Source organism: Condylura cristata, unplaced genomic scaffold (genome assembly GCF_000260355.1).
Source record: "Condylura cristata isolate star-nosed mole 26May11 unplaced genomic scaffold, ConCri1.0 scaffold00027, whole genome shotgun sequence".
NCBI classification, from domain to species: domain Eukaryota; kingdom Metazoa; phylum Chordata; class Mammalia; order Eulipotyphla; family Talpidae; genus Condylura; species Condylura cristata.
The window spans coordinates 28,546,624-28,569,544 of NW_004567128.1; the positions used below are offsets into that span (position 1 = coordinate 28,546,624).

General features: G+C 52.3%; 1 protein-coding gene across 3 annotated transcripts; it reads right to left on the reverse strand.

The window, feature by feature from the left end:
- Positions 1–176: 176 nt before the first annotated feature.
- CACNA1F (calcium channel, voltage-dependent, L type, alpha 1F subunit) lies at positions 177–22,921 on the reverse strand. Of its 3 annotated transcripts, none has more exons than XM_004690035.1 (48): positions 22,897–22,921; positions 21,465–21,714; positions 21,035–21,140; positions 20,680–20,819; positions 20,304–20,446; positions 20,060–20,212; positions 19,229–19,425; positions 19,020–19,123; positions 18,266–18,423; positions 17,923–18,015; positions 17,722–17,812; positions 17,515–17,541; positions 17,227–17,387; positions 16,142–16,367; positions 15,142–15,349; positions 14,931–15,051; positions 14,740–14,821; positions 13,822–13,867; positions 13,508–13,559; positions 12,944–13,085; positions 12,628–12,757; positions 12,032–12,091; positions 11,738–11,844; positions 11,569–11,656; positions 11,144–11,251; positions 10,997–11,049; positions 9,906–10,052; positions 9,015–9,216; positions 8,744–8,902; positions 7,821–7,931; positions 7,501–7,584; positions 6,705–6,725; positions 6,383–6,511; positions 6,001–6,066; positions 5,651–5,742; positions 5,026–5,185; positions 4,673–4,800; positions 4,280–4,376; positions 4,057–4,159; positions 3,699–3,800; positions 3,388–3,518; positions 3,029–3,154; positions 2,603–2,772; positions 1,872–1,972; positions 1,630–1,761; positions 1,423–1,535; positions 676–873; positions 177–407 (listed from the first exon to the last, which is right to left on the reverse strand). In XM_004690035.1, exons 1-48 carry the CDS (start codon positions 22,919–22,921, stop codon positions 177–179), a joined length of 5,874 nt encoding a protein of 1,957 aa, XP_004690092.1. The 3 variants fall into 3 exon arrangements, with proteins under 3 accessions (XP_004690092.1, XP_004690091.1, XP_004690093.1); XM_004690034.1 differs by having other exon boundaries at positions 18,233–18,423; XM_004690036.1 differs by having other exon boundaries at positions 18,233–18,423; positions 21,465–21,486; positions 22,864–22,921.

The window sequence follows — 22,921 nt, forward strand, 5'->3', positions numbered from 1 at the left end:
AATACCTGTGTGTGGGCAGTGGCTCAGGGCTGAAACAGGAGATGGATGAACGGAAGCCCCTGGGCAGCCCAGGTCTCCAGTGCAAAGAGACCGAAGTCCAGAGGTGTGGTTCATGCCTGTCTCCCTCTGGGGAAAGAAGGCAGGCAGTTTATTGAGCAAGGGGGAGAGGTGGGGATTTAGAGGGCATGGACGCAGGTCATCTCATCTCCCAGGTCCTCCTCATCAAGGTGAGAGAGGATGGACTCCTCGTCACTATAGACAGCACTGGCCCCCTGTACCAGCAGGTCACTGGCAGCACTGTCCATTTCGTCCAGCGTCAGGTGACATGCATCTGCAATCTCCTGCTTGGTCAGGGTCACGAAGCTCGGATCTTGGGCAAAGATGCCCAGTCCTTCAGAGATAAGCACCTGGGGACACAGATGAGCTCAGGTCGACAGGGAGCACAGCACGGAGTGGAAGTGGTGTGCACAGGGTCAGTGTGGATAAAGGATGTGCCTATGAGGGCGTGCAAGGAAGTGGGTGGGGGGGACAATGGTGTGCACATCAGGTTGGGCAAAAGTTGCAGAGCAAAGGGACTTTTCCATGCACAACACAGAGACCGGGGGCCCTTTCCCCTCTGGCAAACCCCCCTTCCTCTCCTCTCCATTCCTTTTGCCCAGGCCCCTCTGAACTCACAGCCTCCACCAGGCTGTCGGCCCCGCCCCTCTGGCCGTGGCTGGGGTCAGAGTGCGGTCCAGGCATGTGTAGACAGGTGAAGGTGCACAGTGGCCTGCTGGATTTGCCCACGTAGCCTTCCCTAGCAGCACCCTCCTCCACCAACAGCAGTGGGGCATACAGAAGCCGACCCCGCTGAGGAGGGGTTGCCCAGGAACCCTGGACAAGAATAAACAGCAGGGGCCAGTGATTAATGAGTAGAATGTGAGGGTCTAGAACTCAATCCTGCGCCTACCTCTTACCCACCAAATAGAACTGGAGTTAAATGGAAAGGGTGTGAGTCAGACTCGAGTTTATTTAAGAGCATGGGAAGTGGGCTCTCCCTGGTGGTGCAATGGGTTAAAGCAGCAAATTATGAAGCTCTCCGAAACCACTGCAGCACAAGTTCCATCCCGGCCAGGGACCTGACCCACATGGTGCGGCAGACCTCTCTTGACCCGCCCGCTGCTCCCCTCAGCAGTGTACTTTGTCAATCTACCTGTTCTGCTCCCCACTGTTTCTGGTGAATCCTCTCACCCACCACACCTCTGGCCTGTACCCCAGTCTGTAAGCATAAATAAATAAAGATATATCCTTTAAAAAATGGTAGTGAGCATTGTGTGAATTCATGTGTGCCTCATTCTGCAGAAGGACTGACATAAAGTGTGTTTGATAACTCCATCAGATGCCCCCCTCCTCCAGACCTCAGCACCCCTTCCTCTGCCTCACCTGCCCCATGCTGGACCCTGAGTTTCGCCCACAGTGATAGGTGCCCGGGATGGGTAAATCTTCACAGCTGTCCTGGCGCTGTAGACACTGGATAGTGAAGGAATGCTTCCGACCTGGGGCTGTCGGGGAGTGGGCCAGTGAGCAGGGTTGATACCCCTCTGGGCTGTTGGCTCTTGGGGGGCCCCTATGACCCATGCTCACACTCACCTGTGGGTGTGGGGGGTAGCAGTCGGCGGCGTGGTGCATGATGCCTGTCCACATATCTCTGTGGTCCTTGAGGTGGCAAAAGGAGGGGGCATGGGAACATTTCTACCTGCTCCTCTAGGTAGGAGAGCCTGTGCAGGAGAGGGGCTGGTGGTTAGCTCAGGCCTACGTGAAGGGATGCCATCAGTCCTGCCCTCCCACACAGCTCATGGGCTCATCCCACATGTCATGGCCAGAGAATTGGCCAGGGACATCCTCTTCCTTATTCGACTTGTCCTCTTGGGTTCCCTTGGGCTGGGAACTTCTTTCTTCTGGAATGGTGCATATGAGAGCCCCAGAGCTTCTCCTGGGAAAAGTGAGGCAAGTCAGGCTGACTAGATTCCAGTGTGAGACTTTGGGTCCCTGGCTCTCTTCCATTCCATCCCCACCCCTTAGAGAAGCAATGGGCTTTATTTTTTTTATCTGAGAACATTAATATAAATCAACCTGTCATCATTGTAGAGCAAATGTGGGCTTCCTTTTAATAGATGTTTGTGTCCTTGGAAGGACCCAGGTTTCAAAGTAATCAAAGTTGGCCTGTTGGAGAGACAGCTTCAACATAAGAGCTAGGGGTGCGTTGGGGCAGGGGAGAGGAGGAAGAGGCTGTCGAAGCTAGGAGTGACCTCATTTTACCCTTCCAGTGTTATTAACTCCCCTTTTCACAAGTGAGGAAATTGAAGGCCATGGAAAGCAAGTGACTAGCCCAAGGTTCTTTAGCAAATGACAGAGCCAGGATTTGAACTTAAACCCATTTAGTTCCACATGATATCCTTTTGCATTAAACCTTTGTGTTCCTTCAATGTGGGAATCTTTTATTACTCCTGTGTCCCTACCTGTGCCCTTAGGTCCCACTCACCCTCCACAGATTTCCACATAAGGGCCATTCCCTGCCTTTTGAGTTACTGCCTCACAATCTTCCCCCAGATCCTTGACCAACCTGTGGGCATGGGATCCAGCTTGGGGCACACTGGGCTGTCTGGAGTTGGCCCACCCCCAACTGTCGTCACTGGGTCCAAGGGAGAGCAAATCTGGAAGTCTGTCCCCAGAAGGCAGTGACACAGAAATCATGGAACTCCGGCGAGATGGGGGCTGGAAGTCCACTGGGGCCTGAGGAAGTTACAGGACTGAGCTGTGCATCCGTGTTCTCAGTCACTCGGTCATATAGTCTGTCTCTAATGAGCTCCCCAGGGGCTGAATCTGCCCTTAAACAGCAGAGGGCAGTTACCATATAAACACTGATCTATTGCAGGGGGGGCTTCTCTAGAGGGCTTCCCACAGCGGCAGTGTCAGAATCACTGGGGGTTGAAGTCATACTTTACAATCAAGAGTCCCTGGGGGTGTCTGTGTGTAAACTTGTCCTCACTTTGTGCTTTTCTGGGTCCTTCTCATCTTCTTCCCCCTCCTGCTCTTCTTGTTCCTCTTCATCTATGTCACAGGTGAGGGCCTGCCGGATCTCTGGGCCCAAGACTTGTAAGCTCCTCAGACCAGCCTGTGGGGTGGAAAAGTAGGGAACTGGGACATCTCAGGGCCTAAGTCCTCTCTCCATGAGCCTACTTCCCCTTTAGGAATGTGGGTGGGGGAAGGAGCCCCTCAGCTATTCCTGACGCTCTGTGGGTCCTGGGGCCTCAGTTTCCTCATCTGTGACATGGGTTCCATGGGCAGTTAGCTTCAGTCACAATGCTTTAGCCTCCCCCCCCCCATTCAAGACCCTGCTGTGAAGACCTGAAGGGCAGAGGAAGTGCTTGGGGGGGCTTCAGTCCGTAGTAGTCCCTTTTCTTTCCTCCTACGGAATTTGCAGAAATAGTCCTGGATCAGAAATGTGGCATAGAATTTGCCCACAGTGACCTCTTCCTCTGGGGGGGAGGCAAGGGAGAAGAAGCAAGGTTACATAAGGGGTCTGTATTTCACCCCCTACCCTGCTCGCAGCATGGGCTCCCCTCTGCTCCCCTCCCCAGCCAGTGCAGTTTTGTAGTGGTGAGCAATCGTTTGACATTCAAAGCCAGGCTCAAAGCGCTGGGATGGGGTTAGCTCACCGTCTGCAGGGGGGATGACTTCATCTAGCAGCTTGGGCTTCATCCGCTTCCAGATCTTTTTGATGACAATCCGCAGCTCCTGATTGGCTTGCTCCAGGTTCCCTGCAGCGAGAGGAGGTGGAGCATGAGCCAATAGGAAGAGCCCTTCATAGCTTCTCCCTCAGTGTTGGAGGGGGCTTCACCAGCTTTACTGAGCAACATATTGCCCCCACCAGACAGGTGGGAAAACAGTCCTGGGGAAGACAGCTACCCATTTTGAGGTTCAGAGCTGAAAGTGAGGCCCATTGTTCAATGAGTTGCTCCCCACACTCTCTCCACTTCCTGCTTCCGTGCCCCCCTCCACTTCCCCCTCACACACCTTCTGTCTTGATCTTTAGGGATGTCCGAACCAGGGCAAAGAGGGTGGCATTGAATGTCACGGTCCCATCTGGGTTGAGGGGCATGTTCATTGCCACGAGTCTCTGCACACCAGGGATATGGAACGGTGTTAGGCAGGTGCAGGGGTTGCAGGTATGAATGCCCCTGCTGCGTGGTGGGCAATACTCTCAGAGGTGGGGATGTGTGAGGGCAGAGGCACAGACCTTGCAGGCCACTCGGTGTGGGCACAGCTTCCCAAATCCCAGGGGAGGTTGGATGCGTCTCAGCAGGGCAACCACGTCCAGGTGCTTAATGCGGCCCCTGGGGCAGGTGGGGATGGGTGGGAGGCACCAGTGGATTGTAGATACCCCCCATCTAGCTCTTTCTCTGGGCCTCACTAATTAGTCACTGCCCCCTTCCACCAACACCCTAGGCCTTCCAGGGAAGAACTGGATGGTGGCCACGGGAGGAAGCGGGCAAAAGAGAGGAGCAGTGGGAACGCTGGATTATCTACTGACCAGGTAGTGAGAGGCAGAGGGCAGAGGTCTGGGTCTGGGGGACTGTGCTGGGTGGCGCACTGCCCCCCGGAACCCCAGATGTGGGATTAGAGGGCATACGTGGCTCCAGGGTCATATTCAGACCAGATCCTCTTGAATTCATCGAGGTGGTGGGGTCCCAGTATCGACCAATCTCTGGTTAGGTAATCAAAGTTGTCCATGATCACAGCCACAAAGAGATTTATAATCTGTGGGCAGTGAGCAGGGGTGGGCTTAAGGAAAGGGCAGAGCAGAGAGCTGGTGGGAGGCTGATTAAGTCATATGGCCACTGGGTCACAAACATTTGAGTTGATCCAGTTGTCAGGTCAGCCCTTTCACCACTCTTAAGACCTTGGTTCACCACCTCACCCCAGGCCCCTCCAAACCAGCCCCTATAGCAGCAGTGGTAGAGGTTGTGGGGAAGTGATCCTCACCAGGAAGGCACAAAGCATGAAGAAGCTGATAAAGTAGGCGATAGCAAAATTGCTGCCACAGGTAAACTCCTCACCAGGGTTGACATCAGACTCAGGGTCGCATCGATTTCCGGGAAGACTGGCAAGCATTATCTCCTGCCAGGCCTCACCAGTGGCACACCTGGGGGTCATACAGGGGTACAGTCCTGGAGGGGGACTATAAAGACATGGCAAGTGGGGCTGTGGGGTCTGAAGGGGCAAGGAGAAGACCCGTTTTTCACCAGGGACTGCATCTGGCACAGAAAGCATTTCAGTATTTTTAAAGCTGGCATGGCCATGATGATATAGTCCTGATCTTATTTAACAGATGAGATTCTGAGTTCTAAGAAGGGGACATATATTATAGCCAGAAAAAGGATGCACATTACAGACATCCTTTTTTCTGCTTGTAATATTTAAATAATGAGAACACTTAGAATATTCTTCTAAAAAAAACTTAGAGCACAACTAGAAGAGGTCTCAAACAATATGGGGTCTTCTGGTGCCCTGTTATTTCCTTGGCTCATTCTATCTGGGGCCCAGAGATGTGTGGGCATCCGAGAGCATTCTGGGGATTAAAGTGGCAAGGGAGAGTGATACACATCACCTGAACAACAGAAGGACAGCCTGTGGAAAGGTCTGGAAGTTGTTGTTTCTGTTGATCTGTGTGCCATCCTGAAGAGCCACCTTGCCAAACATCTGTGGCCACATAGGGGCTGTGTCAGAGGGGTGAACCCATCCCCTTCCCCCCATTTCACATTTCTGCTCACTTCACAACTCCTAATATCTAAAGGATCCTTACAACCCTGACCAACAGACACTGCTGAGCCACGTGGATGTACTCTAGCCTGGTCTGTCTATTTTTCCACCTAATACCTCCACTTTGGGGCATTTCCTACCCAACCCCTCTCAGCAGAGACGAGTGCCCAAGGGATGCTCTCCAAGGTCCCCACTTGCCTGCATCCCAATGACTGCATAAATGAAGAATATCATTGCAATGAGAAGAGCCACATAGGGCAAGGCCTAGGGTGGAGAGGAGGAGAGAGATTTAGGTCTGGGCAGAGAACTATGAGCTCCAAAATGTCTGTTCCCATCAGGCCTGGGCCTGTTGTGCTCCACCCCCAAAGTGCCCATGCCTACCAATGTCTCTCAAATGTGAACACAATATTAAATACAGTAAAGTAAGGTCAGTGAGGCCATGCATGTTGGGAATTGAGAGCCTAGAAAATGGAGAAAACGCAGTGGGGTACGGCATGCTGGGAGATGTAGTGTGGTAAAAAGGCAGATTGAGACATGTGAGGTGGGAATGAGGACTGGTCAAGGGAGTGGGGGTGTTTACCTGGAAAGACTTTATGAATGTCCAGAGCAATGTGCGGATCCCTTCATCCTTACTGAGGAGCTTGACCAGTCGCATGACTCGGAAGAGGCGAAAGAAGGTGATCGAAATGCGGGAACTGTCTTCAGAGCTCTGGAGTTAGGTGTGTAGAGGGTATGTCAGGGCACATATGCTCCAGTTGCTTCTCTGTCTCATGTTTTGGCCCTCCCAGTCCCCAAATATCTCAGTACTCAGGCCCCAGGGTTGTGAAGAGACTTCAGGAAGATAGGAAGGGAGGGTGAGTGAAGAAGGAAGCAAAAAGTCCCTTTGTGGGATGGGGTGCTACCTCGCCAAGGTGGCCACCATTCTGGAGGTAAATATGGCCCAGACAGATATGATAGAGGAGACAATGAGATCACAAGTCCAACATGGGGAGAAGTTATGGAACAAGCATAGGAAGTGTAGGAAGTTATGCAAGGAAAGATTGGAAACGTCATGAGGTAGTGGATAAAGAAGATTGTAAAAATAATTGGGGATGAGAATGGAAAGAAGGAGAGAGGGTACAGGAGATGATGGAGGATAGATATTGAAACCAATGGAGGGAATGATGGAATCAGTGGTTTCATGGAGATTTATAGTGATGAGAGAACAAGTGGGAGACCCAATGGAGAAGTCAGAGATGGTGATATGGAACCAGTAGTGAGAGGACAAGGTATTACTCAATGGAGGTGATGATGAAGCCAACCGCAGAGTCAGTGGTGATGACAGAACCATGAAAGATCCAATGTTGGGAATAATGGCGTCAGTGGAAGAAACGAAGTCAGAAGAGATGATGGAATTGAAGCCAGGAGTTGGTGGAGATCGTGGAGCCAATGGATGGGGGTGGAAAGGCAATGGAGGAAATAACATAAATAACAGGAGAGTCATTTTAGCAGATAATGGAACCCAGAGGATAGGTGAAAATGGGATTAGGGAGATGGTAGAACACTATAGGAAGTTGGAAGAAATAGATCTATAATGAGTCTTTATGAGAGGGACAGATGTGAGTGGGAACCATCTATCCATATGAAAGAGACCCCTGGGGTCGAGGTGGGGAAGAGTTGATAGGGGAAGAGTGGGTTAGTAAGGAGGCCAGTTCTCACATTGACTTCAGTGACAGCAATGTCCACCACGCTGCCCACCACAATAAGAGCATCGAATGTGTTCCAGGCATCAGTAAAGTAATGCTAGAGGCAGGAGGAAAGCAGAGAGCTGTCTTCTCAGAGCTAGCAGGGCTGGGGTAGGAGGTTAGTAGTGGTAAGGGTTACTGAGAAAGTAGGGTCCAGCTTGGACCACTTGATGGGCCTGCATCTGGATCCCAAGCACTCCCTTGTCTCTTGACTCCCTGCTTATTATCCCCACGAGAGTTCCACCCTAGGGAATTCACTCACTGTTGGTCAGTCTAGGGCTGGGGGCGGGGCACCTTGGGTTTGAAGGCGATGATTTTGAGCACCATCTCAACAGTGAAGAGGCCAGTGAAGACCATGTTGAGGATATCCATGGTGTAGTTGAAAGGAGGCGTCTGTTCATAGTGCTAGAGAGAAAACCAGGTGTGGGACAGAGCTGGCGGCAGAGATCCCCAAGCAAATATTCTCTGGCTTGGACCCAGGTGAGCCTGGCATGTAGAAGCACTGTGGACTGCCAAATCGTGTACACTGTCTGCCTCCCATTCTGCCTATCGGAAAGCCTGCTCTGGAGTTCTGAGGTGTTTTATTCCCCCCCCCCCAGCTAATTCTGACTAATGAGGCATAAACTCAAGGTGACTGCTGGCTGGGTGGCTTCCGTGAAAAATTCTTGTTTTCCAATAAAAGGTTCAGAGGAGGAGAGCCTCTGGATACAACCTTCCTTCCTTTTTCCTGCTTTGAATATGTTATTGATACCTGAATTTGTGGCAGTCATTTTGTGACCACGAAGGAACAATTGTGAAATGAAAGGCAACTTTCTTAAGAATGGTGGAGCAGAAAGATAGAGTTAGGTCCCTGATGAGCATTAAGCAAGCAGGCTACCTAGACACTTGTTACTAAATGAGGCAACTGCCACATTTTATTGCTATATGATGCACATCTTTTCACACTTTAGAATCTCTGAAATTGGGGTGGATTTTACTATCAATAGCAACTTATAACTGCCATTTCTCCTCCACATTCTTACATCTCTGAAGTCATGATGCAGCTTATGATTATTGACCTTAGATTTGAAGAGGCATGGCAAAATCCTTTATAGCTTAAGTTTGACAGCTGGGAGTTTCGTCACTTGATACCTAAAGTATTCCTAACAGTTCTCATGGGACTATGGAGACAGAACAGGGCCATATGTCTGGCAGGGGTGAGGCTGGGGAGCTCAGACCTGCATGGCTAGAGCAACTGTGTTGAGCAGGATGAGCAGGAACATGAGATATTCAAAGGCAGTAGAGTTCACAGTGGCCCACACGCGATACTGATGTGGATTCTTGGGGATGTAGCGGCGGAGCGGCTGGGCCTGGAGCGCGTACTCCACACACTGGCGCTGCATGAGTGCAGGGCATGAGTGAGCACTGGAGTGCTAATGCAAGGAATTGGGGGGAGGGTTGGAGGTGGCCATGAGTAAGGAGTAGGCTATGTTAGGGGTCAGAGGCTACCTGGTTCTTGTCCAGCTCACAGTTCTGGTATTCCTGTTCACCCTGGGCACGGAAGGTGATGATGACGAAGCCCACAAAGATGTTCATCATGAAAAACGCGATGATGATGATGTAGACAATAAAGAACACTGAAATCTCCACATGGTAATTATAGATGGGGCCCTTGTCCTCTGCGTGTGCATCTATGGCCTTGTATAGAAGCCTGGGGAGCCGTTGGGGCAGGTGAGGGGAAATGCCCACCCTCTCAGACCATCCCCCCTGACAACTTATCAGACTCCTTCTTGCCCCCCCCCAAAGACTCCTAATCCCCTGACCTAACCACCTGAGACCTCCAAAATACCCCACGCAATTACCACCAAACCATATAAGACCCCCATATCCCTTAACTTTTCATAGACTCCCCAGCCCCCTTCTATAACAACGGAGATCTCATGAAGCTCCCCACAATTCCCCCTATGAACTCCTAGAGATCTCTAAATCCCCTGTCCTATCAACTTGAATTCTTTGGTTCCCAGAGATCTTTCACTAAGTTCTCTGGAAACCCCTGACTATCCAGCTCCATCTCTTCTGAGTCCCTCACCCAGTCCCCCCAGACCTCTGCCTAGTCCTCCATAAGTCCTACCTAGTCCTCTCTAGACTTCAACCTAGTCCCTCTGAGACCTCTGGTCAATTCCTGGAGACTTCCCGCCCAGATTCCCACTCCCATTCATCTTCTCTAATATGTTCACCCAATTCTCTAATGTCCATCAATTCCCAGAAAACCCTATCCAGTCTTAAGAGAACTTCATTACATCCCAAGATACCCTCCCATCTATTCCCAGGAAACCACAGGCCAGTCCTCTGGAGATTCCTGCCCAGTTATCTGCCCATCCCTGGGTCCCAGCCCCTCACGCAGGCCAGCCTTCAAAGGTGGAGACGGTGAATAAGGCCATCATGGCTGAAAGGACGTTGTCAAAGTTGAAGTCACTGTTGACCCACAGACGCTCTCGGACCAGGGGCCGTGACACATCTCCATCGGGGTAGACCAGGAAGGAGCCCCTGTGAATGTTGCAGACCAACTGGATGGGTGAGGCAGGGTAAAGAGCTACAGAAAGGGACCTGAGAACTGGGTTCTCCAAGATGGAGGCAACGGGGCACAGTAGTGGAGCTGGACAAGCCTGGGTTCCAATCCTGCCCCTCCATTAATTGGCTAGGTGACTGAGGGCATTAATCTCTCTGTGCTTCAGTTTTCACCATGTATGAAATGAGGGTAACTGAACTTATTTTCTGTCTTGTTACAAGAGTTAATGAAGTCAGTCAATGAGAACAGTGTCTGCAGGTTAGCTATCATCATCATCATCACTACCCAGACTGAAAATAGCTAACACCTGTCAGCACTGACTAGCTGCTAGGCCCTTTGCTAGGCTTTACACATAGTAACTTTAAGCTGAGTGCACTTTCCATGTAGTTGCTCATTTACTCCTCACGATAGCCATGTGAGCATCACACTTTATTCACATTTTTCAGTTGAGGAAAATGGGACTCAGCAAGATTTAGAAATGTACTCTCAAGTCTCATGAGCTAGATTTGAATCAGGAATGTATAAATTCAAAGTTCATGCTTTTAACCACACGCTTCTATAAGAGTCTCAAAATGGAAGCTGAGGATTCAAGGGTGGGGGTGTCTTGGAATTGCTAGGAAATCCAGAGTGGAATGCAGGTACTTCTGAGGAATTTGGAGAGAGGGTTTGAGGAGGCAGTGGGGGACTCTTAAGGACTCTTAAGGCCTAGTGAGACCTGAGGGCCTTTGTAGTTCTTGGAAGAGTTCTGAATGTATATTTTGGGGCCTGGAGTTCTGGATGTCTTGATAAAATCTGGGGGAAATCTCTAAAGTTCTCAGGAGGAAGCTCTGGGTTTCAGGGACCTTGGTGAGATCAAGGGGTCTCTACAACCTTTTGGAGGGGTGTTGGGCTCTGTGGGGGGAGCAGGATCTTGGACACTCACTTGCATTCTTGGGGGGTGTGTTTGGCCTCATCAGTGCAGCTGTAGAATTTCCCCTGCATGGAGGACATCATCAAGCAGGTTCACCCTTGACTAGCACCTGTCAGCCTTGACCCGCTGCCCAGGCGGCCCACCAGTGTTTCTTCCCACCTTGAAGAGCTGCACACCAATGCAGGCGAACATGAACTGCAGGAGTGTGGTCACAATCATGATATTCCCGATGGTCCGGATGGCCACGAACACACACTGCACCACGTGCTGCAGGCACCCACAGATAGGCTAGCATACCACAGGCCACAGTGACCCTGGGGCAGGGATTCTGGGTAGGGGTGGGGCTTTTGGGCAGGCAACATGTATTTTCCAGGCAGGAATACATAGTTGCATGTCTGGGACTAATGAGAGAAATGTGGACACAGGTAAGGAATATATGGTCACTTGTCAGGAACATGGGTCAGACCATGTGCCAGTGGCCAGATTGTGCGGTCATGCATCAGTGTGGTCAGTCTGATCAGTGATCTTGGCCCTCAGGGCAGGATAGAGCCTGGGTCCTGGGGGTTCAGGTAAGGTGTGGTTACCTTAAGTCCTTTGGCCCTGTTGATGGCTCGGAGGGGCCTCAATACTCGTAGTACTCGAAGAATCTTCACCACCGAGATGGCACTGGAGCTGGGGAGAGGGCAGTCTCAGGCCCTGGTCTGGGCCTGACCTCATCTCTGGGAGAAACGGAGCAGTTGGGGTTTCACTCACTGGATGCCAAAGGAGATGAGGGACACACTGACCACCAGCAGATCCAACAAATTGAACCAGCTACGGCAGAAGGAGCCTTGGTGCAGGAATGCCCCAAACACCATCATCTGGGGGAACAGGAAATCTGGCTAGACCCTGGGCTTGCAAATAGAGGGGGGAGGGGGATGGGAACAGGAGCAATGGGCTGTGGGGGCCGGTGGGAACAAGCTCAGAAGCCAGCTGGGGCCATGGGGGGTTAGGTTGTGAGGTGGGGAGTGAGTTGGGGCTACTGAGTATGATTAGGGGCCCAGTCACCTTTAGTAGAATCTCCACAGTGAAAATGGAGGTGAAGGCATAATCAAAGTACCCCAAAATCTAGGGGGTGAGAAAGAGGGGGAGCCACTGAGTCATGGCTGAGGGAGATGCAAAGGGTGAGTGTGTGTGTGTGTGAATTTATTTCTGTGTAAGTTTCACTGTCTACTCCCTCCACACCTCCCCCTATCGTCATCAAGAACAGCTCTACAAGGCAAGTCTTGACATCAGAAAGGCCAGGTTTCAAATTTGGGCTCTTTTGCTTCTACCTTACATGGAAACCTACTCTACCCATACCCCCAGGATCCAGACTCTGTCCTGCCCCTGAGGCCAGTGTCACTGATTAGCCACATGGGCACCTTGGTCTGCTCAGCATCCTTGAGTGTCGCTCACTCCTTAACCAAACACTAAGCCCCTCCCTCGCGTTTCCCCAAGCGTGTTGCACACATAGTAAAGGCTGTCACTGCAGTCGCTGTCACTATTCTCCTCTGTCCAACTAGGGGTTGGGGCAGTCTTCTCGCTGTCTCCACTTTGGCTCCAGCTTGTGATCAGAATGATACCCCTGGGAGTATCCTCCCATCATCTAGCCAGAAGCTCACATGGTTTCGGAAGGAGTGGGCCCGAATGGGGTCTTCGGCGGCCAGTGACATGCTGCTGAGGATGATGAACACCAGGATAAGATTGGTGAAGATGTGATGGTGGATGAGGGTGTGGCAGGCCTTCCTCAGCCTGGGGAGTAAGAGAGATGGACCATGGTCAGGCCCCAGAAGCACAAAGATGATTGGGGGAGACCAGGGCACATGGCATAGGCCCTGTTGAGGCAGACATGCACCCTGCCCAAGCCTCAGATGCTCCCTGGAGCTCCACTTGCTGCCCAGCGCCCCCGCCACAGCCCCCCACACTCTTGGTACTCACGGGTTGGTTTGGCTGAGGCAGAAGAAGGCACTGCCTTCAGGGATGGGTACCACCTTCTCCTTTGGCACAACTTCTTGCAGAAGTTCCACAGGCCCTGTGCCCCCTTCCTCTTCCTCCTCCTCTTCCTCTCTTTCATCCATGACTGGCACCAAGAGATCCAAAATGAGAGAGTTAACTGAGAAAATGTGTATAGAGCACCTCAAACCTTGCTTGTCATACAGTAAAGGTATGCTATCTCCCTGCTAGAATGTCAGCTTCCTGGAGAAGGTCTTTAGTCTGTTTTGTTCACTCTTGTGTCTCTACCACTTAGAAGAGAGCCGGGCATGCAGCAGGGGCTCAGTGAATGCGGCTGAATGAACATCACCAGACCCCAGTCACAGACGCTGGTAATGAAGACTAAGGAGTTTTGCAGTAAAACCAACCCCTATCTCCTGCCCTCGACCTCAGTGTTTCAACCGTTGCTGGCCATATATGAAGCCCATTATTTTCAAGGCCATCTTGGAAGAGGGAAGGGCCTCAGGGGTCAAGGTCCCACACCTCTGCCACCTCGCCCTGTTCACTTGCCTTCTCCGTCATCCTTTGCACCCTCTTCTTCCTCGTTCTCCCCACCAGGCACCTGGAGATAAGGAGATGGGGGTCAGCGAAGGGGGAGACACCAGCAGATGGACACAGAGGAGGCATGGACAAGACACGGAGAGATGAAGAGACAGAGGCCAGTGGGTAATGGAGGGATGAAGACGCAGAGGCCAGTGGGTAATGGAGGGATGAAGACGCAGAGGCCAGTATGAAGGCGCAGAGACCAGTGGGTAAAGGCACACACACATAGACAATTCTTGTAGTAGTGTTAGGTGTGAACAGCACCCAGGTTTTAAACTCACCAATACTCCATTCTCCTGTGGGAGTTTCCCCTCAGTGCTCTTCTCCCTGCGTGAGGAGATGCTGGCTCATTCTAAGGATCGCAGCAGATGGGCAAGGCTGAGGTGGGTGGTCATGGCAGTGAGAACAGACCTTTCTAGGTCCCACAGGATCTCCCTGCTTCCGCTTTCATTCTCCACATTCTGTTCTTAGAGCAGCCGGGGAGGTCCTGTTCAATCCTGGCACCTCTCTTCTCTGCTCACAGCCGTTCCATAGCTCCCCTTCACTCAGCAATACACCAGTCCTCACTGTGGTCCAGAGCACCCTCTAGCTGGCCTCCCTATTTCACCCATTTGGATTCGCCTTTCCCACCTCCCTCTTCCCTTCCCTCTCCCCTTTGTCCACACTGTCTCCATGGTTTTTGGAAATGTGGAGAATGTCACCACCTCAGGACTTTTGCACTTGCTCTCCCCTTGCCTTGGAGACGTTTTCCCAGATGTCCGCATGACTCACTCCTTGTTTCATTCTGGTCTCTGTTCAACCCTTACCTCCTCATGGAGGCGTTCTTTGATGAGTCTAATCCAAATGGCACTCTTCATTTCTCTCTATTCTTTTATTCTGTTTCCTTCTTAGTATCGTTAACATATATTTAGGTAAATTACATTATTATATATTCATTTGTTTGTGTTTTGCCTGCCTCTTCCACAGAAAATGTCAGCTTCCCGAGATGAGGACTCTGTCTACCCAGATCCTTGCTATTTCCTCAGAGCCTGGCATAAAGTAGGTGCTCAACAAATGCATGTTGAATCAGTGAGGCAGACTGGAGCTGGAGCTGGAGATCACCGGGGGGATGAAGCATCTCTGGTGGTATGTGAATGTGATGGGGGTTCCCCAGTCAGGGATGCCCAGAAGGGATTTCCTTGGGGTGGAGGCAGACTTACCTGCCCTTTTCCTTGCCAGTGCCTGTGTCTCCGCTGGCCAGGTTGTCCACAGCAATGGCGAGAAACACATTCAACAGGATGTCTGGGCTGAGCTCAGGGTGCACAGATGGAGAAGCAGCCTGCCTGTGGACTGCCTAGGTCCCCGTATTCTCCTCCACCCACCCCGGTATTATCCATCCAGCCAAGGATACAGTTGCCGCAGATGAAGAGGATGATGAAATAGACACACACCAGCATCCCTGGGAAGAAGGGGCCACCGTAGGCCATGATACCATCATACATGACGACATTCCAGTCCTCGCCCGTCAGGATCTGGGGGTGGGACGTCGCTTGAAATACTTGGGACTCTTCCCTGACCATAGACCCTACCCATCCCCCCATTCCATGGTATTGAGGCCGCACCTGAAAGACAGTAAGAAGTGCCTGGGGGAAGGTGTCAAAAGTGCTTCGCTTGGTGTGGGTCTGGTCAAAGTTGAACTTGCCCCCAAACAGCTGCATGCCAAGCAGGGAGAAGATGATGATAAAAAGGAAGAGGAGAAGCAGCAGGGATGCAATGGATTTCATTGAATTGAGCAGTGAGGCCACCAAATTGCTCAGAGATGCCCAGTGCCTGTAGCGGAAGGGGAAGGGTTGACACTTCTATTGGCAAGTCAGGGGCTAGGGCAGGGCTCTGGCTTGGGATGCATTGGGGTGTGCTGCATTGAGTGACCTTTGGTGTCAGAGCTGGAAGTGATTTTGGAGTGGGGTGAGGTGAGAATAAGCAATGAAGGCACAGTTGAGTTTGGGGATAGGGTTGTAATGGGAGACTAAATGGAAGTTGTGTGGAAGTTGGGCAAGCCAGAACTGAGCTTCAGGTTGGGCTTAGGGACTGGAGCTGGGGCTGGAGATTATTTAGAGTTGTAGCTGGGGTTGGGGTTTGGGGCAGAGGAGGAGAGGGGATGAGATTGGGCGTGGGAGCAGGTTTTGGATTGGAAACAGGCTGATGGTTAAGAGTCCGGGAGGTGGGGGCGGCGGTGAGTGACGGGGCTGGGGCTGGGAGCTAGGAATGAGGTTGGAGATGGGCTTGGGTGTTGGGGCTGTAAGTGATGGGGGTACTAAGGCTAGAGATGGTGTTGTGGTTTGAGGTTGGGGATGGGATTTGGGCTGGGAATGAGTTCGAGACAGAGTTGAAGGAAGGGGACGGAAATATAGTAGACAGCTTCCCCAGGGGCTTCTAATCTCCATGAAGGAAAGGACTAGACCCTGGTGTTTCCCTAGGAGCTGGAGTGGCGCCTGGTACATACTGGCCACTCAGTGGCCATTTGCTCAGTGAATGGGGGTGCAGATGAAGTTATCACTGGGGCTGGGGTGGGGCTGTTGGGGCTGTGCTTGGGGCTCCAGTCCTCCCCTGCCTCCAACACACCTTGTGACCTTAAAGATCCTGAGGAGGCGCACACATCGAAGCACCGAGATGCCCAGGGGCTGCATGGCACCCACTTCCACCAGGGTGGTCTCCAGAATGCCCCCACAGACCACAAAGCAGTCGAAGCGGTTGAAGAAGGAGGAGACATAGGCAGAGGGTCCCAGACCATACAGCTTGAGAAGCATCTCCACCGTGAACAGACAGAGCAACACTTTGTTGGCATACTCTGCGGGGAGAGTGGTAGGGGCGACTGTGCTGGCCAGTTTTTGCGGCAACAAGTGGGGAAGGAGGGCGGTGGGATGACTTGGGGTGGCTGGTATCCTGAAGCACAGGCTGGGGAGCGGGGATAGGATGAGGCATTGGGTAAGTTTGTAGGTCAGAGCAGGTGACAACTTTCAGGCGCCTGGAGCTGGCAGAAGGGCAGAGTTGGGGTGGAGGCATCAGTCAGCCTCTAAGTCCAGAAAAACTCCAACTCAGGGGAAGAGTTGGAGACTGGGGTTTAGTTGGGACTGGTTGAGGTTAGAAATGTGCTCATTATTCAGGTCAGGGCTGAGGTTGAGAGGAATAATATTAAGAGCTAACATTTATAAAGTGTTAACTTTATATGAGCCAGGCAGTTTTCTAAGCAGTTTTCACTTGAGCTCATTTAATCCTCTCTATCACCCCACGGAGTAGATACTGCTACTACGCACCATTTTGCAGATGGGTAATCAAGGCACAGATAATGGTATTAAGAACTTGGGTTTGCCAGCTGAGTGCTGGGCTTAGGTGATTCACTCTCCAATACTGTGGTACTCTGTGCCTTATATGTAATTCACATAAGGTTGCAGTTGAGAGAATCTGGCTTAGTGCATGTGAAGCGCTGACCTTAGGCACACAGCAAGTGCCACATGATTGTGTAAGCTAACTCCTTTGGGGTTAGGACTCAGTCTTCTGCATTTATTTGGGCAGGCGGGAAGACAGCTTCTGGGGCTCTAAGGTACCTAGAGATCTTAGATTTAAGGTTCTAAGGTGGAGGGAATTGGCAGCTGGTGGAGAGGGCTGGCAGACAGAGTGGGGTAGGGTGGGAGGGGACAGCAGCGTACCCTGGATCTGGGTGAGCCACACTGGCTGTCCGTGGTGCTCGGAGGCAATGGTCAGTGTGTTGAGGAAGACGAGCAGCAGCACGGCCCAGTAGCAGGCATTGGACTTCACAGCCCTTCGGCAGTATGAGCGAAGGCCCCGGTTGGTTCTGCGGAGGCTGCGGCTGGGTGGAAATCAGAGCCCACCAGCTGAGACCTGAGACCCCCTTCCTGAGGCTGCCCTGGTGGGGACTTGGAGGCGGGGCTGGAAAAGTCCTAAGGTCCAGGAGTCACGCAACTTTCCCCACTCACCAGACCCTGGTTCTCATGATCTTGTTTCTGGAAAGTGGAGGATGGGAAGTTCAAGTTATAAGGGGCTGAGGGGTAGTCAGGGGTGGGTTTGGGGTTAGGAACTGAGATTTAAAGTTTGGAGGTTTGAGGTTGAATTAAGGACGGAGTCAGGGTCTGGATTGGGTTCTGGTCTAGGTCAGAGGTCAAGAGCTGGGGGCCCTCCCTCACAGGCAGCGTGTACAGCTGGCCAGAGCCCCCTCTTCTTCCTCATCCCCTGGGGTCTCTGCCATTGAACCGGCATCACTGGCTGGGAGGCTGGCTGGGAGCAGAGTAGAAACAGTGATTAGGACACAAAGACCCCAGGGTTCCACCTTTGGCCTTCTCCCCTTTCTCCCATCTCTCCCTATTCCAGTCAGGCTAGACCCCCACCATGGCTGCTGGTGGAGTGTGTGGAGCGGGTCGAGTGGCTGAACCAGTGCAGACGTGCACGCCTCCTGTTGGTCAGCTCTGCCAGTTGTGGCCCTGAAGGAACAGAGAAGACAATCAGGGGGCATGACTGGGGCCAGGTCAGGCTGTGTGTGAGGTGTTATTTGGAGAAGGGGATCAAAGCCTGGTCTGGTTTCTGTGTGCACAGTGGGGGTTGGGCTTAGAGTATTTTAGGCCAGGACCTGTCTCAGGGGGGCAGACCACATAGGAGACATGTATGGAGCAGGGAATGGGTTAAACTGGGGTTGCCTATGAGGGCCAGCCCAGCCCTCCTCAACCACAGAACCATAGTTGCCAGCAGCTGAGGGGCCCTCGCCGTCCAGTTCCTCTGCCTGTGTGATCCAGTCTAGGTAGCCCCGAAGGTCCTCCTCCATCTGCTGCTTCTCCCGAAGCTTCTGGAAGTCTCCTCGTGCTTTTGCTTTCTCCCTCTCTTTGGAGAACTCCCTGAGGGAGGACAGAGGGCTAATGGGGGAACACCCTGGACTCCTTGCCTTTACCACTGCAGCCACACTGACTTTCTTGCTGTGCTTTGCAAATCCAAGCATGTACTAGCTTTGGGGCCTTTGCTGGCTGCTTCCTATGCTTGGAATACTCTTTCCTCAGATACCCACTTGGTTCGTTCGCTCATGTCTTTCACAGTTTTATTCAGATAACACCTTCTAAAGCCTTATCCTAATTGTTCCTATTTATAATTGCAAGATTTCCTCATATCTATCTTTATCTTTCCTTTCTTCCAATAGCACATATTCAATAGCAAACACTAGGCATATAGGTGTGTGCTTGTTTATGCACACACACACACACAGACTTATTTATGTCACTGCTGTCTGTATCTCTCCACCAGAATGTAATACACAGGAAGGCAGGACTTTTTTCTCTTTTTCATTGTTAAGAGAGTGACTTGCACATGGTAGATAATTAATGTTGTTGAATGAACGAAGGGATATTTCAGATGGGTTTTGAAGGATACCTAGGAGTTTGCTAGGACCTAAAAGGGATAGTGGCTGAGGGGTCCGGTGGGGACTGTCTAGGCTCCTCACCCACTCAGGACGCCAAGTACAAGGTTGAGGACGAAGAAGGACCCAAAGATGACAAGACTCACAAAATACAACCAGGGCAGCTCATACCCCATGGCATCCTGCATCTGGGAAGAAAGAAGGTATGCATCCTTCAGGGTATATGGATGGATACTTCCACCTGAGTTGGGGGAGGAAAAGCAGGTACAATCCCTGCCCATTGACCACCTCACCCAGTAGAGCACATCGGTCCAGCCTTCCATTGTGACACACTGGAAGACTGTCAGCATGGCGAAGAAGAAGTTGTCGAAGTTGGTGATGCCACCGTTGGGTCCTGCCCAGCGACCACGGCATTCAGTCTGGTTCAGCGTGCATACACGCCCTGAGCCCGAAGAAGTGCAGGGTGAGGGGTCCTCCTCTGCTTCCAAGTCTGCTGGAAGACTGAAGTTCTGGGCTCCGAAGCAGGCCCACTGGCAGTCACTGCTGCCCCAGAGTCCCACCCACCTGGGGAATGAGGTTCTAATTTTTTTTTTTCTAAATTAAGGGCAGGCCTTCCCCAGTCTCTGCTGGGTCAGGATTCTGAATCACTGGTAAGCAGCTGTTGAGTCCTCCCACCACCACCCCTCCCTCACCTCGCATCTGGGGACTGGGATTGTAAATTTTGGGGTGGAGTCTTGTGAATAATAGTGACGCAGGCGGCTGGGGGTGGCGCCTTGTGAATTTATGAGGGTCTCTTGATGGGGGGGTGGGGGGTGGGGGTGGGGCAAAGCTTGCTGGGGCTGGAGTCTGGATGAGAGGCCTGAGCGTCTGCAGTGCCTGCAGGGTCTCGCCTGTGGGTGGGCTCTTGTGAAAGGGAGGCGCTATTAGCAAGGAGGAGCGGGTGATTGAAGTCCAGGGTTGAGGGCAGAGCGCTGATTATAGTGTTTGGCTTTGTTCATCCAGGGGTGGAGCCTGAACCTGGGAGCAGAGTCTTGTGAATTTAAGTGGGTTTCCTTGAGAACAAAGCGAGATTTAGGAGCCGCAGAGGGTGTGTGTTCTGTCTCAGGAGGGGTGGGCTGACTGACCAGATCCCAGGAAGTAGCAGGTCTTGTGCATGCGCCCGAGGAACAGCTCGAGCCCGATGATGGCATAAATGATAATGACGAAGAGCACCAGCAGTGCGATGTGCAGCAGCGGCACCAGCGCCTTCATGATGGAATTGAGCACTATGTGCAGGCCTGGGACGGGGGAGGGCGGGCGCTGAGGTAGAGGTGAAGAGCAGCGGCTTAGCCACCAAGCCAGTCCCGGGAAGGGGAGCTTGCCACTCACTCGGGACCCCAGACACCAGCCTCAGTGGCCTCAGCACGCGAAACGCTCTCAGTGCCTTCACATCGAAGCCACCTGGTTTCCCCCCGGTATGTGGGGCGTCCCCAGCTCGTCCGGGCCCCTGCTCCAGTAGCACGCTGAACAGTCTGAAGGGAAGACATGGAACCAAGAGGCTGGGGTCAGGCCTTGGGACCCCCCCATCCCTCCCTTCTCAGAAAAGCATAAGCCCCGCTAATTGCAAAAGCATGAGGGCTTAAGATCACTTGATATTCCTTATGCTGGCTGCCAAAATGGGGGTAGTCTGAAGCAGCCACTTCCCTGAGCCCTGAATTCTGTGGGGAGTTGGCTTAGGGCAGGGATGCTCCCCGCAGAGGCGCACCCAACCACGACGATGATGAAGTCGAGTAGGTTCCAGCCGTTGCGGATGTAGGCGCGGGGATGGAGCACCAAGCCGTAGGCCACAATCTTGAGCACCGTCTCCACAGTGAAAATCACCAGGAACACATACTCCACTTGCTCCTGAGGGCGGAGCCGGGGGCGGGGCAGGAGACAGGGGAGTAGTTTCTAGGGTTTGACCCGCAGGGGGAGGAGAGATAGCCTGGACCGAGGGCAGGGCTGGGCGGGGGGAGGGCCATCTGGGTCAGAGAGGTGCAGGACTTGGCTGGAAGGCATGAAGTGTGGTTCTACCAGGGCTGAATCCGACTCAGGGCTGGGCAGGATGGTCGAATGCTCACCAGGTTGTGGTTGGCTGTGTTTGAGTCGTCCTCTGGGAAAGGGATGTAGACCCCCAGGGCCACACAGTTGGCAAAGATGGTCAGAAGGATGAGGATGTCAAAGGGTCTCAGGTGGGCTCAGTCAAGGACCCAGGCAGAATGACCTTAGAACCTCCACATCTCCTTGGAGTCCTCCCCATCCAGTTCTGATCCTGGACCCCAAGGGGACCAGCCTTGATATTCCCAGGCCCTGACTTTGACCCCCTTCCCCCAAACCGTGTTCATCCTCAACCCCTGACCTTCGTGTTTCTCAACTTCCCCCTCTAATCCTATTCTTGACCCTTAATTCCTGGTGACCTCAGCCCTCCTCCATCCAGACCGGACCCAATCCTTGATCCTCGGTCCCCTGGGGGCCCCTTTCTTGGAGCCCCCTCACAGCCTTCCAGGATGCTTCCACTCCACGATGCTGATGCACCAGCGCCGCAGGGGGTTGGCCAGGGTGAAGCAGAAGAGGGCCCGGGGCGACCGTTGGGTGCTGGTCACTGTCATCGTCTTGTGCTTACTGTGCTGAGTCCTTCGCCTAGGGGTCCCCGAATCCGATGCTACACTGAGTTCACACCCTGATGCTGGAGGTCCTGAGCACAGCCCCCACTTGGGACCAGGGTTTACCCTGTTGACTGGGCCTGACTCTGGAGTGGTATCTGTGTGGAGAGACCAATTCAGGGAGGGACACGCCACTAGGCAACTGAGGCCACCTCCTTCCTGACCTCACTCACCTGAGGGAAGGCGAGGGGAGCAAGTAAAACAAGAGAGAGTGGGGATAGCTGAGGATTGAGGGTAAGAGTTGGTTTGGAATTAGGATTGGGGAAAAGGGCAAGAGTCCATAAGAGGGTGAGGGTGAGAGCACATTTCTAGGTGAAAGTTTGGCGTTAGATTTGTGACTAGAGTTTAAATTGGCATGGGGCAGGACTAAGTTTATAGCTGGAAGCAAATGTAGGGTTCAATCCCAGCAGTGGACTTTGGGTTGGGTTAAAAGACAGTGGAAGTAGAATGTGCTTGAGATAATATTTAGTTTTAGGATTGGATATTGGAATGAGTTGGGGTTAGAATTAGAATCAAAGTTACAATTGAAGTGGAGTTTGGGTGGGATCTGAGTTTTGTATTAGGGTTTTCAGCTAAGCCTGGTCTCAACTCCCATGACCTTTTTTCAGACCCAGCTTTGGAGGAAACAAGCTTCTGAATTTAAATCCTTATTCTACCACTAGGGAGCTATGCGTGCCTTTGAGCAAATGATGAAACCTCTCTGAGCCTCGATTTTCTTATCTGTATGGAATGATAAGAATGCCTATATTTTTGGGTTGTGACTAAATGCGTTCAACATTCAGAAAAATGCTCTCGCCCCCTCTTCTTTCTGGAAAGTCAGAGACTCCCTCACTAATGGTATTGACATTCAGGGCCTTGGGTTAAGATTAGTTGACCTTAGTAAGAGGTCTGTATCTGAATTGGGGTTTGGACTCTAACGGAGGTTTACCCTCTGGTTGGCAGGATTTTCGCCAAGATTACCTTTGGGGCTGGTTTTAGAGTTGGAGTGGGGCTGGGCCTTAAGACAAGGCTAGGGGCCAGGATTGGGGTTGGGTTTCAGCTGGGAAATAAGGCAGGGGGCTGGGGGACAGAGTGGGGGTCAGGCTGAGCATCAGGGTGCAGGCGGAGGTGTGGCTTGTGTTTGGTGCTGGTTGGGATGAGAACAGAATGGCATGGTTCCAGTCCCCCAGAGGCTCTCTGAGGGTGGAGACCTGGTGGGTGGTGGGTGAGTCAGAGGGGCTGAGGGGGAAGCAGAGCATAAACTTGCTCCAAGGTTCTTTGGGGTGGAGGGCTGCTCTTACCTTTTCTGCCTTCAGATGCCGACAT